Genomic DNA, 14,044 nt, shown 5'->3' with positions numbered 1-14,044 from the left:
GTTATGTCTTATTTCAATTTGTTATTATAAATTTTTATCTTCAGCCCGGAAGTGTATGTCGTCGATAAATGGCAGCGGGGCGAGCGGTAGCGGTAGCGCGGAAAATCTGAGCAGCGGTTCCAACAATCAGACGAGATCGGCCAGTCGGGGCGACGACGCGTCCAACACCGCCAGCAACAGCAACACCAACGCGACGGAGAGCTTCAAGCCGCCCATGCTGACGGAATCGCTGTTGAATCGCCACAATGAGGACATGGAGAAGCTGATGATACAGAAGCACCGAGAGTTACGCTCCAGTATTAAGAATAGCGACAAGCTTAAAGACTCTCGTATCAAGACAGAAAAAGTCAACGGTACTGACCATTACGTCAATCAAGGTCACGGGATCAAAAGAAGCGGTAGTCATAGCCGGGAGGGTGATAACTTCAAGGTGTACCTTACTTTCTTTACATTTTAGAAAATTAACTTAATTAGGTGAATTACTACTTAAATTATCATTAATTATCATCAATTACAATATTAACAATTAAACAATTTTATCTTTAAGCGAAGAAGGAGAAGATTTTTGATGCTAAATAATAGGGGAGAGTGGGCTAAATCGGACCGTGTTCTAAAAAAGATCTTTTTAATTTAAATGAATATTTTTTTAAGCAGATTTGCGTACCATTTATAATGTAAAGTTCTTATAAGATACCAAACATATAACAGCAGTTTAACAGTTCTAACATTCATAGAATAAATGCAAATATATTTTCAGCCATTGTACAAAAATTAAATTTAAAAGAAGAAAACCCTTCTAAATCATTATTTAAAGGTGCTAAAATTTTGAAAAGTAATTGATTTAAGATAATTAAAGAGTCAAAATGGTCAGAACAAAAATGAAGGGTATTAAATTATTTTTTCAACGGCACTTTCGGTTTTACGATCGAATTGTATTTGCGCCCTATAGAAAGCAAAAACTGCAAATATGTCCGACTAAGCGTACTCTTCCTTACTTGTGTTAATTATTATTAAAGACATCAAAATCCGCCTTGATCGAAAATTGGCGTTCTTCTTCACTTAATTTTATTATTCACATTATCAGTTTTAATTTTACATATTATTAATTATATTTTTGTTGCATATATTTCAATTTTTAGTTCAAATGCTAAAAAATGCGTAAAAGTATTATAAATATTAAATATAAGTGCAGAGATATAATAAAATGCATATTAAATGTCTAAAAAAGAAATAAAATTTAAATGCGATTATGATATGAAAATAGGTATCCAAACACGATAAAATCTCGAAAACAAGCACGATGGGTCCAGCAAATCTCACAACTACCGTCACCAGCATGAGTCAGTCGACCGTCCTACAGGCGGGAGCGAATATTAATCTTTGGTCACCATTATCGGTCACTGTGCCCTCTCAATCTGCATCTACTCAATCATGTGTTCCACCCATCAAGTAAGAGCTCTAAAATATTAATAAGATAGATCAGAATATATTAACTACTAAATATTAAACATACATTTTTAAAAATGTTAATGTAGGATTTGTAAAAATCTTAGTTATATACTGAATGTCAAATAAAAATCTCAGGAGGTGTGTGTAATATATTAATAATAATAATGAAGGAAACAAATTGTGATCTACATTAAGAGAAAAGTGTATATTTATGTATTATAATATTGTAAAATAATTATAATTAGGAGAGTTTTATTTTTATAGTTATTATTATAATGTTAGTAATAATTGTTATTAAGAAATAATCGTGAAGAAATTTTATAAACCATGATAATTTCGAATATTAATGTAGTAAAATATCAAGATAAGCTGATTGAAATTTGGAACGTTCCTATTTTATAAATATTCCCTTACTATTTACATAACACTAATAGCTATGAGTTGTATGATAAATCAGAACAACTATAAATATATAATTAGCATCAGAAATGATTATAAATTATAGTTAAAATGTGAAATCGTTTTTTCTCACAGTGCACGAATCACGTATTTAAAATTAAATATTCCAGTGTCAACTTGGAGGCTGCAGCCAAATTTCCCTTACTCCCATCAGTGATACCGGTATACTACATGCCGGTACCGCAACCCAACAAGTCCACGACGATGTCACCGTCGCAGGAGAAACTTAGTCCACCGCAACCATCAGCACAATCAGTACAACACAATCCTTACAGTAAGTGTTTTGTTTAACAATTAATCCAAGATGTAAAGATATAAACCGAGTTTCTTCTTATTGTTTATTAAACAGTTCAACAAAAAATTACTTTTTTTAACACTAGAATGAGTAATTATAAATATTAAACTGTTTCATCACGTTATGATTTTGTGTTATAAAATTTGCAACAACATATTTAATTTTGACTGTTATAAAATTGTTCTATTATGTCATACAATATATCGTAATTAATATCTACGACAAGCTACATGAAAATAGTTTTTTGCAACTTTAATTGAAAATTTCTCAAAATTGTAACGTAATGAAGCAATTTGCAATTTGGAAACCCGATTCGTATTCTGCAGTATCCAAAAGGGTACAGGAATGGCTTGTCTCGTTCTAGTATTTCTTGCTGAACCGTGTTATTACTCTACAACTCAAAACAATTTACGAGGGTTATTCGGATTTCTTATAAAACATAAACCATCACAGATTTTTTCAAAAAACTTTTCATTCAATTTCTTACATGTTTCTCTATTTTTCTACATAGTTTCCATATTTGTTCCGGACCTTATTTTCCGAATAACCCTTGTATAAAAAACCCCGCACTAATTTATGACATAGGATTAGAATGACATAATTGCTATTCGTGAATTCAAAATGTATTCAAATAAATTAAAATGTATTACAAATTTTCAATTAAATACATTTCCGTTTATTGGATATAAATTCATATCTTATAGTTGATTTAACCGAAATTTAAACATAAGATTAGTGCGGAGTTTTTTGTACCTTTGAGAGAGACGTTTTCAAAGTTTTCAAATAAAATACGCGAATTGATATTAAGAAATAAGTCTTCTATGAGAAGCTATAAAAGAATTGTAGTATTTGCTCCAGTATCCTATGTCGCGACGACGATGGCTGGGATGATCTATCCAGCTGTGATCGGCACTCCTCCACCGCGCGCTATGATGTATCGACCTTTCTTGATACCTGAGCAAGCGCCGACGGCGACAACGTGCAAAAATCAGCAGCTCAATAACAAATGTTCGGATCGTAAACAACCAACCAGTCAGGCGACTAGCGTCAAAGCCGAGCCGGGGAGCATAATGGCCATGTCTGAGAAGGTAAAGTGGCCATACTAGATAATTTGTCATGTTTTCTGTTATGTATAAGTTGCCTATCGTAGAGGATAATTGAAAAAAAGAAAATGTTTTCTATATAACTGACAATGAGACTTTGATGAATTAAATTAATTGACATTTTGGAATTAATGTTTTTAATAATTTCAATTTTTCAGTAAAACATTAATTAACACCGCTGATTCTGGCAGGTTTTGTCACCCGGCGAAATGTTCTCGTCATGCATGAGCAATGATGGTGGCTGCTCGAGCGTGGTGGATCTTCCGACACCGATGACCATGAAAGAGCATCGCCGGACAACCGACTACAATGGCGACGAGTCGAGTTCGTCCAGCTTTTATAGTAGTTTCTTGTACAAAAGCAGTGACAGCAGCTGCAATCCGGATCAGAAGACGTGCGAGGTTTCTTGCGAAGTAGAGAATCAAATGGAGCAATGCTCGAAAGACATTCAAGGGCCATCTCGATTATACGTGGGTTTTTAGACTCTTCTGTTAAATCCTATTGGCGTCTGAATATTTATATACTTAACTGTACGAGTGTAATAAATGCGCAGGAGAACACCAAGTGCCATCAGGGAATGCGGAGGAGAGATCCATCCTGGTTAGAGGGCGTCCACTTGACGCCGGAGTTGATCTACGAGTACCAGATGCATCCGAAGACGCTGAATGAAGTGTTGAAGGCCGATCTAGACGCAATGAAGAACTTTAATCAGCCGTTACTGGTAAATGATCAATTAGGACAGCTCTATCTAGACCTGGAAGTGGAAGGTTTCAGCACCAAACTCATCCTCGAGGATGGAATTACGTCGAGCGGAAGCGACAGCGGGAGTAGTAACGGCAGTTGGACTGAATCGCAGGTAGGTGGAACGATTAAGAAAATATTGCGACATTTATTACATAGAAAAAACAATTTTATTGCAGTATTTAAAAGTTTAGTTACGTACAGATCAGATACTAATTTTATGTGAAAATAATATCAACATAATTATTTTTAGATCTAAATTCTAGTAAAATCATTCTTTTCATATAAAATTCACTGAAATATTTTGTATTGTATAAAGCAATCTAATTTGATCTACTTACAGCGCAAGCAGAGAATGATGAAGTACGGCAAGCTAGTGATGATCCACGAGGAGAATGCGCCTCTACCGCCCCCATCGTCTCAAACTGTATCTTGTCAGCATTCATAAAAGTGCAATTGATTCGCCACAAACGATCTCAAAAGACACTCAAAGTTAGCGTTTGCTTTGTCATGCTCGCATTTCTCTTGAATAGATCCAAGGAATTGAGGACAGAATTAATTCTTGGAGCAAATGTTTTTGAGAAAGAACTGCAAATGCGAGTTGATTTGTGTGTATATAAACAACGAATGAAATGCACTCAGTGAGGAACACGTGATTTAATCGGCATTTTAATAACACGTTGCCAGTTCTCATATCTTTCTTGAGAGGATCTATTTTTATTTAAGGAAATACACTTAGATCACAAATATGTAATAAATGCGTCGTATTGAGAGATTAATCAGATCATGAGAGAGATTGATAAAATTGTCTTACAATTAGCCAAGTTCGAGTACATTTTTAAATATTTTTAGCGTGAAGTAGAATGCATAATATATACTTACGAGATTTTCACGAGCTATTTGGATTTGCATTTTATTTGTGTATGTGTTTCTCACAGTTGCCAGATATTTCTTTAATTACACAGTTTTGAATTACCGATAAAATCGTTGTGATTCAAAATTTTTAGAAACATCTTGTAGAAAGAAAATAATTAGGATAACACGTGAATAGAAATGATGACAAGTTTTTTTCTGTGTCAAAAATAAATAAGTATTACAACAATATCGAGTAACGCGAACATTACATATTCACAATTTTTAGTATCGCTTGCGTAATTTTGTGAACATGTTTGCGTTATAGATATAAATCGATCGAAAGATTATAGTCGATTTTGTACTTATTAAACGAATAGTGCGCACGAGAAGAGAATGGAAAGATGACACTTTTGATAGTATAACACTTGCGTAATAATACGTTTTCTACCGCTGCACATATATATTTTTGAGAAATAGAGATTTCCCTTTTTTATAGATGTTTACACGTATCCTTTTTATAAATGTACATATAATATACGTATAAAATATATATATTTTATATGAATTTATATAATATATTTAAAAATATAAAAAAACAATTTCGTGCCTATCTGCGAAATTAAATTATGCAATGAGAGTGCTAGGCTTAATTAGATTTGTTTCTATATACAATCGTATTCTCTCGTTAAACGTCTTTCACGTTAAAGGAGAAGATCAACGCGGATGTTTCGGGCGACTAGAAACATGTATATTGATAGCAGAATCATTTTGCATTGCTTAATATATTTTATAAGTTTGTATAATTCTTAGTGTTAATTTTATTACATTATCGCATATTATGGTTAATATAAAAAAGACAAGAAACAGCTTATAAATTTATTGGAAAATATAATGGATTGTAATTACATAAATCTCTCTTACTTTCTATTAATGCCAACTTCATGTATAATCAACGATTAAAAATTCCTTGTCAAAAATCCGTCATCGATAAGTATATGTATATTGATTTTGATCCTTATTAGGGAATGGCTTAAAAATTGCGGATAAATTACGCGAGACGTGCATTTCATTCAAGATACGTACAATTATAAGTCGTCGCTTGTAACTTTTAGGGGTCATAATTAAATAGAGGGAGAGGGGGAGAAAAGAAGAAGAGAGAGAGAGAGAGAGAGAGAGAGAGAGAGAATCTACCAGTAGCTACATATGTAGCACCACACAATACCTGCGGTGCTGGGGCGTACCGCAATTTGTATATTTAGCGTTTTTATATCTCTGGAAGATATTTTGGACCGAAATATACATAAAGCGATATATATATATATATATATATATATATATATATATATGTATATAGATACTTACAAACTATAATTATATATATAATTATAGCGTGTAAGTATCTATATTTATATTTCTAGATTATATCTGCGTCCGTATTTTTTTAGATTTAACAGTTATACGTGTAATATGTATTTCTTTTATCTACAATTTTTACACCAGTTTTCTCAGGCAAACTGTATTTTTAGACATATTTGACAAAACGCTATATTTTTCTCGAATTTACTCGCGCTCGATAACGCTCTATTTATCAGAATTTCATAGATTTATATTGAAAATTCCGTAAAATCCTCAAGAAATTTTTAGAAATATTAATAAGAAGAATAACACAAAGTCTTAAATAAAATAATCTATTGTAATATGATCTAATTTTACCATATTTCCGTATCATACTCGGTAGAATTCAAATTCTGATGAATTTTTTTATAAACGATTTAAGTTTGATTAAGATCTAAATTTATCTCCAGTAAACAAATAAATGAAGTTCAAACAGTGGCGAGATAAAAGAGTAATATGCGCGGTAACGTGACTATTGTAATTATATAAATTTAAATTTGTGTAATCACGTGTTTAGAAAATAATACGTCCACGTGAAAATCGAGCTAGCTTCGCTAGCCACCAATCACGTAATCGAAAGCACGAAGTTATGTAATTGCAGTTTGATAATCTATTTCAGCCCATACGGCACAGAATATAATATAATATTTCAGCAATGTTGCAGCAACATCACAATATTTCAGTGACATTGCAGAAACATTGCGAATTGCAACATTATTAGAATGTTTTGCGCTGTCTGGGAGAAAATTGTGGAAAAGTGCGGAGTTAACTGCGCTATGCGATATACTGTTTCATAAGAAAGTATACGGAAAGTATAAGCCTATATAGTAAGCCTATATAGAGAAAATACAACTTACAATAGACAAAAAGGACTGTTGTAGTATATCAAAATAGATACAAAAAAGTATTGTATAATTACCTAGTAATGGGGTCCGGCCGTCCCCATTGTTAATTATTGTTTAGCATCTTCTTGGTAGATTTTCAATTACGTATTCATAAGATAGCACCATAGCTTCTTGATTCTGTTCTGAATAATACGAGTAACAAAGCCTATATTGTGCAAAAGAGCACGCTTCAAGCTTTTTTTTATAAAGGAGATCACACTATTATCGGTAATTTTAAATAAAGCCCGTACACTTTCGTGTGGAACAAACTGTATATAGTTTGTCTTTTAAAAGTATAGTCGATCTAATTTGTAGAAAAATTTACCCAAGCAACAAACTGACATTTGTCATCATTTTAACGTTAAAATGCTGCGAAAGACGTCATTTTGACATTAAAGTGACGATATATAACAGCAACTTGCTATCTAGATAGTTAGCAAAAAAGTTTAAATACATAGATATATTTATTTGATTAGAGGTAAAATGCAATTACATTAATAATGTGCTCAGTTACTAGCGACGTCAGTAACTGACATCTCCGAGGTATATCTTACACTAATTGTAAGTTAACAATGTATTCATGCGGTAAGGATCTCCATATTCAACGAATTTCTCGAGATAACTGCTTTAAATTGAATATTTATTTTCCACAAAGCTTATGTTTAACCCTGATCCAATCGGGAATTTAAATGGACAAATTTTCAAATTTAAATTATTCTGTCTCAAATTTGGACACACAAAAAAAAAGTGAAAAACGTTTCTGGTCAAACAATTGTGAGTATTCTGGAATGTTGAAAGAGAGTATAGAACTGTTTTCAAATTTTTTAAAACTTAAAAACTTTTTTAAAAACACTATTAGGCACCAGTAATCCAATTGGACAAGGAAATCAGCAAAAAAAGAGTTTGACTACGGAAGATTAATATATCTCCAAACATTTTTTATAGAATTTGCATCGTGCAACTATGACTTCAATTGATTGAAGCCAAATCGCTTCTGCCTCTCAATAGAGCCTGTTTCAGTGTTAACAATCGTTACTCATGACGCTTATGATTTGCTGGTAAAAATTTAACGACAACTAAGCTTTTCTTCGCAAAGCATCAGAAAAGGAGAAAAGTGTTCTTTACCAGCTCACACAAAATTTTGAAATATATTATACCAATTACAAATTATGTCGATCATGATTTTATTAAATAGACTGTATACAATATCATGCAGGAGAAAGATATTTTGTATACTACGTATTTTCACGTGTCGTCGTAAATAATGGTCGCGACGTGTATAACAATCAGAGACAATATTTTATATACCAATGATTAAGTATGAATCTGAGAAACATTTGCGAAATCTAATCTGAATTATGACTGCAGCTGTATTACTTAAGCAAATATTTTTTCCTATAAAATTGTTTTGCACAGCATTTAGACCTCAGTGAAGGTAACTAAACGTGGCTCATTGATACTAAACTTTATGATGATTTTTCAAATTAGTTGCTATTAATGCTTGCAATTTTAATTTTACGCAATAGTAATTGATTGCCGCTGAACTTGATTTCACAGCTAAACACAGCTACATTTGGATAATTTCCCATACATCGATTGTTGCAGAGCTTTTGAAAACTTCCATCTTTCGCATTTCATATGCACACTTCTGCAAAATGTGATATGAAATGTTGCAACAGAAATATTTCTACACATGTAGTAAATTTTCAAATTGGACTTTTTACATTTTCTGCTTAGATATGTTAACATAGAAAATTTGCTTTGTTGCTTTCGTTGATTGAACAAACAAATTTTTTTTTAATTTGGTGTTCACGGCGTGTTGCTTTCGCCGATTAAATCAGCGAAAATTTTTTAAGTCTACTTGCGGAGTGTGCTAAGTTTATGTAATAGGAATACAAGAATATGAGATAAATAAAATATTATTGTCTTATTATATATTATTCATTCCTTTTATATTTCAGAAATTATTTTTACATTTTCATATTAATCAAATTGCAAATAATAAATGAAAGCATAGAATAAAAAAATATTAATTACATTTTACATATAGATTTATTATAATTTTTTAATACTTGTAATATTCTAAATATAATAATTTATATTTAAATTTATAATATTTAGAGGGTTACGATTAGCAGTATTTCATAAAAATTTCAATAACTTTTTAGTAAATTCAGCAATATTTCAGAAAGATTTCAGTAACTTTTTCGTAATATTTCAGAAAGATTTTCAATTTTTTAAATTAACCTTTTAGCAATATTTTCACAAGATTTCAAGTGCACGCGAGAAAAAAATAATAGCTAAAACAAGATATGCTATTGTTGTGCATCACCTTTCCTGAGTTAATTGAATTTATTTAGATAATTGAAATCAAAAAAATGAAATTGAAGTCAAGAAGTTGAAGTACCTCTTGTCCCAATTTTTCAGATTTTTTGTTCTGGATTATTTTATGAATACATTAATTAATACAAAATACGATATAGTACTGTAAAAACTGCTATATCATCTAATAAAAAAATTTTTTTTATTTTACGTATTTATATTTGTAAAGTTTCATTTGTAGTTTTTTTTAAAAGAAATATCTGAAAAATGTTAAAATAAATTGTGACTAATCAAAAAATGATTTTTAATCAGCATTTTACAGCCATTTAATATCATTTTGATGTCAAGTACGTGTAATAATTTTTAATTTATTTTGCTTGGTATTGAACTTAATTCCATTTCTAGTGGTAACACTGTGTTAATTGTTGGTATGCCTACTGCTAATTTATGATTTTCCTCTTTCTTCATATTTCAAATTTCGTTTAAGCAGATTAGGTTTTTATCAGTATTAATAAAGTGCAATGTTTAATTTCCGAGAAGTAAAGGTGTATCACTTTCCTGAGAGGTAAAGGTGTGTCACTTTCCGAGAAGTAAAAGTGTGTCAAATCCTATGTCGATATTGTGGCGACTTTCTGTATAATTAAATTAGCAACAAATAATTTATATAATTTAATAAGATATCTCATTAGTGCTTTTATCACAATAATGATACCACAATAATAATTTCGTTTTCCTCCTTCGATCGATTCAAAAATTTTTACCGTATTACATTTCATAAAAACATTAAAAAATAAAATATATAACAAAATTAAAAAATTTATAATAATAATAAACAAAATTTACCAAACTCTTCACTTAAAAAAAAAACATTTTTGCTTGTTCGTGCCTGTTCGCGATCATTTTCATTCCTGAAAACACTATAGAAATGAAAATTTTCCTAAAGAAAGTTACTAGCACTTGAAATTACTAGTGCTCCTATCCTGGACTTAAACCAGTTTGCGCGCGCATTTTTATTAGAAGACTACAACGAATGCAGGAATGTAGTATTGTAAAATATCCCACTGCGCACATATGTGAGATTGTGAAACACCGTCTTGGACGACGCGTGTTCAGTAGTGTTCACTAGTCCTCTCTTGTCATTTGTCGGAATATGTTCGTGTGCTATCGTTTGCTGGAAGACGAACACAGTGCTTGGTTTATCATCTCTCTTTTACATCTCTCTTTTTACCTTAAAATCAATCATAATCATTACAAATAATTCATTACATGAGTCAGATTTTAACCATTTATCGGAAAAATGTGTGATAAATCTTTTGTCACTTGCGCTTATGATAAATGCATTATATTAATAATTTGTCTATTGCTGGAATCTTCTGTAAAATTTTATTAAATATGCACTACTAAACATAATAAGATAGAATCGAAAAAGTTTTAGTAAATAAGATAAAGTCAAAGTTTTACTAAAAATACCATTCACTAGTCCCGTATCACTTATTATATAGTATATTTTGTTTTCCTCATCAAATAACATTTAAATTATTTAATTACCTTCCTTTTGTTACATACCGTTATCAATTTCTTCAAATCACTATTAATTTATTAGTTTATTAGAATACGGTATTACAATATAGATTTATATCAATTAATAATGTAATGCTAGATCTATTATCTCGTATGTTATCGTAATTAAAAACTCAACTGTTGATGGATATTACAACTCTACCGGAAAAACTTTTTAATTATATGGATGAGACAGTATAATCGAAAGAAGTGCAAAGGTATCTTTTCATATGCAGCATTGCTGTGGCAAGAAAGATATCACGTGGTTCACAGTTTATCTCTTCTCTTTTCTTTTTACATTGCATGGAAAAAAAGAAAAGATAAATTAATTGTGAATCAAGTGATAAATTTACTGCCGCAGCGTTCTGCAAATGAAAAGGTACCTTAAAATGTGTGTATGCTATTATATGGTTGCAAGAATAGCCAAGGATAAAACATTAAATACTGTGCATTGGTAAAACTTTTTAATGAATAAAATAACGCGAGAAGTTTGCAAAGATCGGACAGGAAGCAAAATTGATAATGCACACGAGGATTCATATTTATGATGTAACAGCATTCTCTGATATCTAGATCTACTATATGTAATTTTGTAAACAAAGGATAATATACTGTAAAAAGGTATTTAAAATTGGAATTGAAGTTAATTTGTAACACTGAAGAGGACCTAATATTGGGATCAAAACGTTAATTTTTTTTTGTTTCAATATATGCAAATAATATTTATGATTTTAAGATATGCAAATAAATAATATTAATAGTAAAAACATTCGGTTAGGCTTATATAAATATACTCATTCAAATTGTTTTCATTTCTTTTTAGAACAATTGTTTTTTTTTACTAACTATAACTTTGTGTAAAACGACACACAAACACACACACACACACACACGGACACACACGCGCGTGCGCGCTCGTTATTTTGCATCATACTATTTTGCTTATTTATACACTCACACATAAACACGCGCGTGTGTATATGTAAAAATAAGCAAAGCAGTATAAATGGAGGAACGTTTTCCTTATAAATTTGTTTATTCAACACGTACCAGTTAGCCAGATAACAATTACCCAGCGAGAAATGACTCATCGAATCAACGTCAAAATCATCAACATTACATTGCATCGAAATAATGCTCGAAATTTGAAGTCTAATTATCTCGATGTCTGTGCTTAATATATTTTTAAAAGAAACAAATTATTTGTGACTCATATTCATCAGCAGACTCTTAAACTTAAAAATTATATATATTCTCATAAATTAGGTAGGCTCCAAGGAAATAAATTAAGAATAATGCCAAAATTAGGGCCAATTAAAAGCCAAACACAAGGTCTTCGAGTGTGAATTTATATATTTTTCTTCAAAATTTAACGTTTCGATCTCTACGGTTTGGACTTTGGACCATCCTCAGTGTGACAAAACAAGTTTAGGCAAAGTAATTAGTTGAATATTTTAATTCTCTCGCTCGCCGATCCTCCTCCTCTCATTGGTTCGTCCATTTCAGTCAATGACGACATTCTCAAATCTGATGTTCGATGAAGAGCGCGCGAAGTGAAGTTCTGCAGATGTGTGTATTTTGTTTTCCGTACCGTTCATTTAATTAAATGATTAAATAAAAATACCGTTTATTTACTTAAATTTTTTATTTTAATTACAATTAAAAAATTTGAAAATCTTTATTATGCCAAAATAAATTAATATTTTTAAATTTCACTTACACTTATGTTTAATAATAGTTTACTCCGATCAGGTTTTAGTTCCGGGATGTAAATTTTCTTGAATCTCCTTAACTAATCATTTCTTATGTCATTATAATACGGTACTACTTACGGCTGTTGTCGAAGATTTTATTCACAATCATTTAATAATAATTGTAGAGAGTATAATTACTTGATTCTCTACCCAACGAGAAATGACTCATCGAATCAATGTCAGATTGACGTAAAAATCATCGATATTACATCGTATTAAAATAATGCTCATTTCTCACTAAAAATAGATTATATTAATTACGATAATCGTAATTCAAGTACAAAGTCAACACAAAACGCAAAGAAAGTAATATTAACAATAACATTAACAATAACAATCAAATTTCACTAACGTAACTGCTTGTAACCAATGTATAACTTATAATTCAGAAATGTTCTGTGTAATTGTAGTTTTACAATATCTGTTTTCATCAAACTCTAATTTCACGATTGTTTTCGACAACGAAAACTGTGAAAAATTCTACATGTCGCTACGTAGTATATATATGCTAAATTTAATACCTTCTTCATCGGGAACTGCATAAGAAGCATGCAGTTGTCTATGATCGATGTAACTTAGGTCTACAATTTTGTATTAACAAGGTATCAATATTATCTCGAGCATTATTTTAAACTTCCTTATTCTTAATAGATCAAGATCAAATTTTCTTTTTTATTATTAGTACTTCTCATCTATCTCGTCTTTACTTTATTCCAATGTTATACATGTAGACTGAAGATATCATTCTAGAGAATACAAAGATAAACATATATGTTAAAAATACAGAGATTTCACGCACAATTCGGAGATTATTTACGCACGCGCCTATCCTAATTATTTTTACCAATTAACAAAAGTCTCTCCTCGTTGCTCTGTCACCGTACACATTCATTGTTTTACAGACAAAATCGTTGCAGAATGGAACCACACTCATTTCCGTAATTATAACAACATCGCGTTAGACGTTTGTTCATAAGGTATAAAGAAAAGTCAAGTTAGTTTCGTTAATTTTCACCTCAATAGTTTAATGATGTGTGTATCAAGTAAGGTACTTTGGTATTTCGTGCTTTTGCTTCCCGCTTCAACCCTTGAGACTCAGGAAAATTCAACGAATGGCGATAAGCAAAGTGACAATTCGACGGTGCGGTATGATTATCCCGTAAATTCTATGAAACATCAAAATGACGAGATCAAGTCAACACAGTGCAATTCATCTGAAAATTTTAT

At 31.0% G+C, this 14,044-nt stretch overlaps 1 protein-coding gene across 4 annotated transcripts in view; it reads left to right on the top strand.

The window, feature by feature from the left end:
* Positions 1-5,839, top strand: part of LOC105204533 (period circadian protein) — a 41,725-nt gene extending 35,886 nt beyond the window's left edge. For 3 of the 4 annotated variants that reach the window (XM_039446605.1, XM_011173624.3, XM_011173623.3), the window contains exons 11-17: positions 45-430; positions 1,265-1,449; positions 2,019-2,182; positions 3,050-3,291; positions 3,498-3,776; positions 3,860-4,162; positions 4,391-5,839. In XM_039446605.1, coding sequence (XP_039302539.1) covers positions 45-430; positions 1,265-1,449; positions 2,019-2,182; positions 3,050-3,291; positions 3,498-3,776; positions 3,860-4,162; positions 4,391-4,495 — 1,664 coding nt within the window. In that variant the 3' untranslated portion in view covers positions 4,496-5,839. The remainder of the gene's footprint in view (positions 1-44; positions 431-1,264; positions 1,450-2,018; positions 2,183-3,049; positions 3,292-3,497; positions 3,777-3,859; positions 4,163-4,390) is intronic. The other variant, XM_011173625.3, reaches the window with a different exon arrangement.
* The last annotated feature ends 8,205 nt before the right edge of the window (positions 5,840-14,044 follow it).

Source organism: Solenopsis invicta, chromosome 3 (assembly GCF_016802725.1).
Source record: "Solenopsis invicta isolate M01_SB chromosome 3, UNIL_Sinv_3.0, whole genome shotgun sequence".
In the NCBI taxonomy this organism is placed as follows: Eukaryota; Metazoa; Arthropoda; class Insecta; order Hymenoptera; family Formicidae; genus Solenopsis; species Solenopsis invicta.
This window is presented reverse-complemented; position numbering and strand designations above follow the sequence as displayed.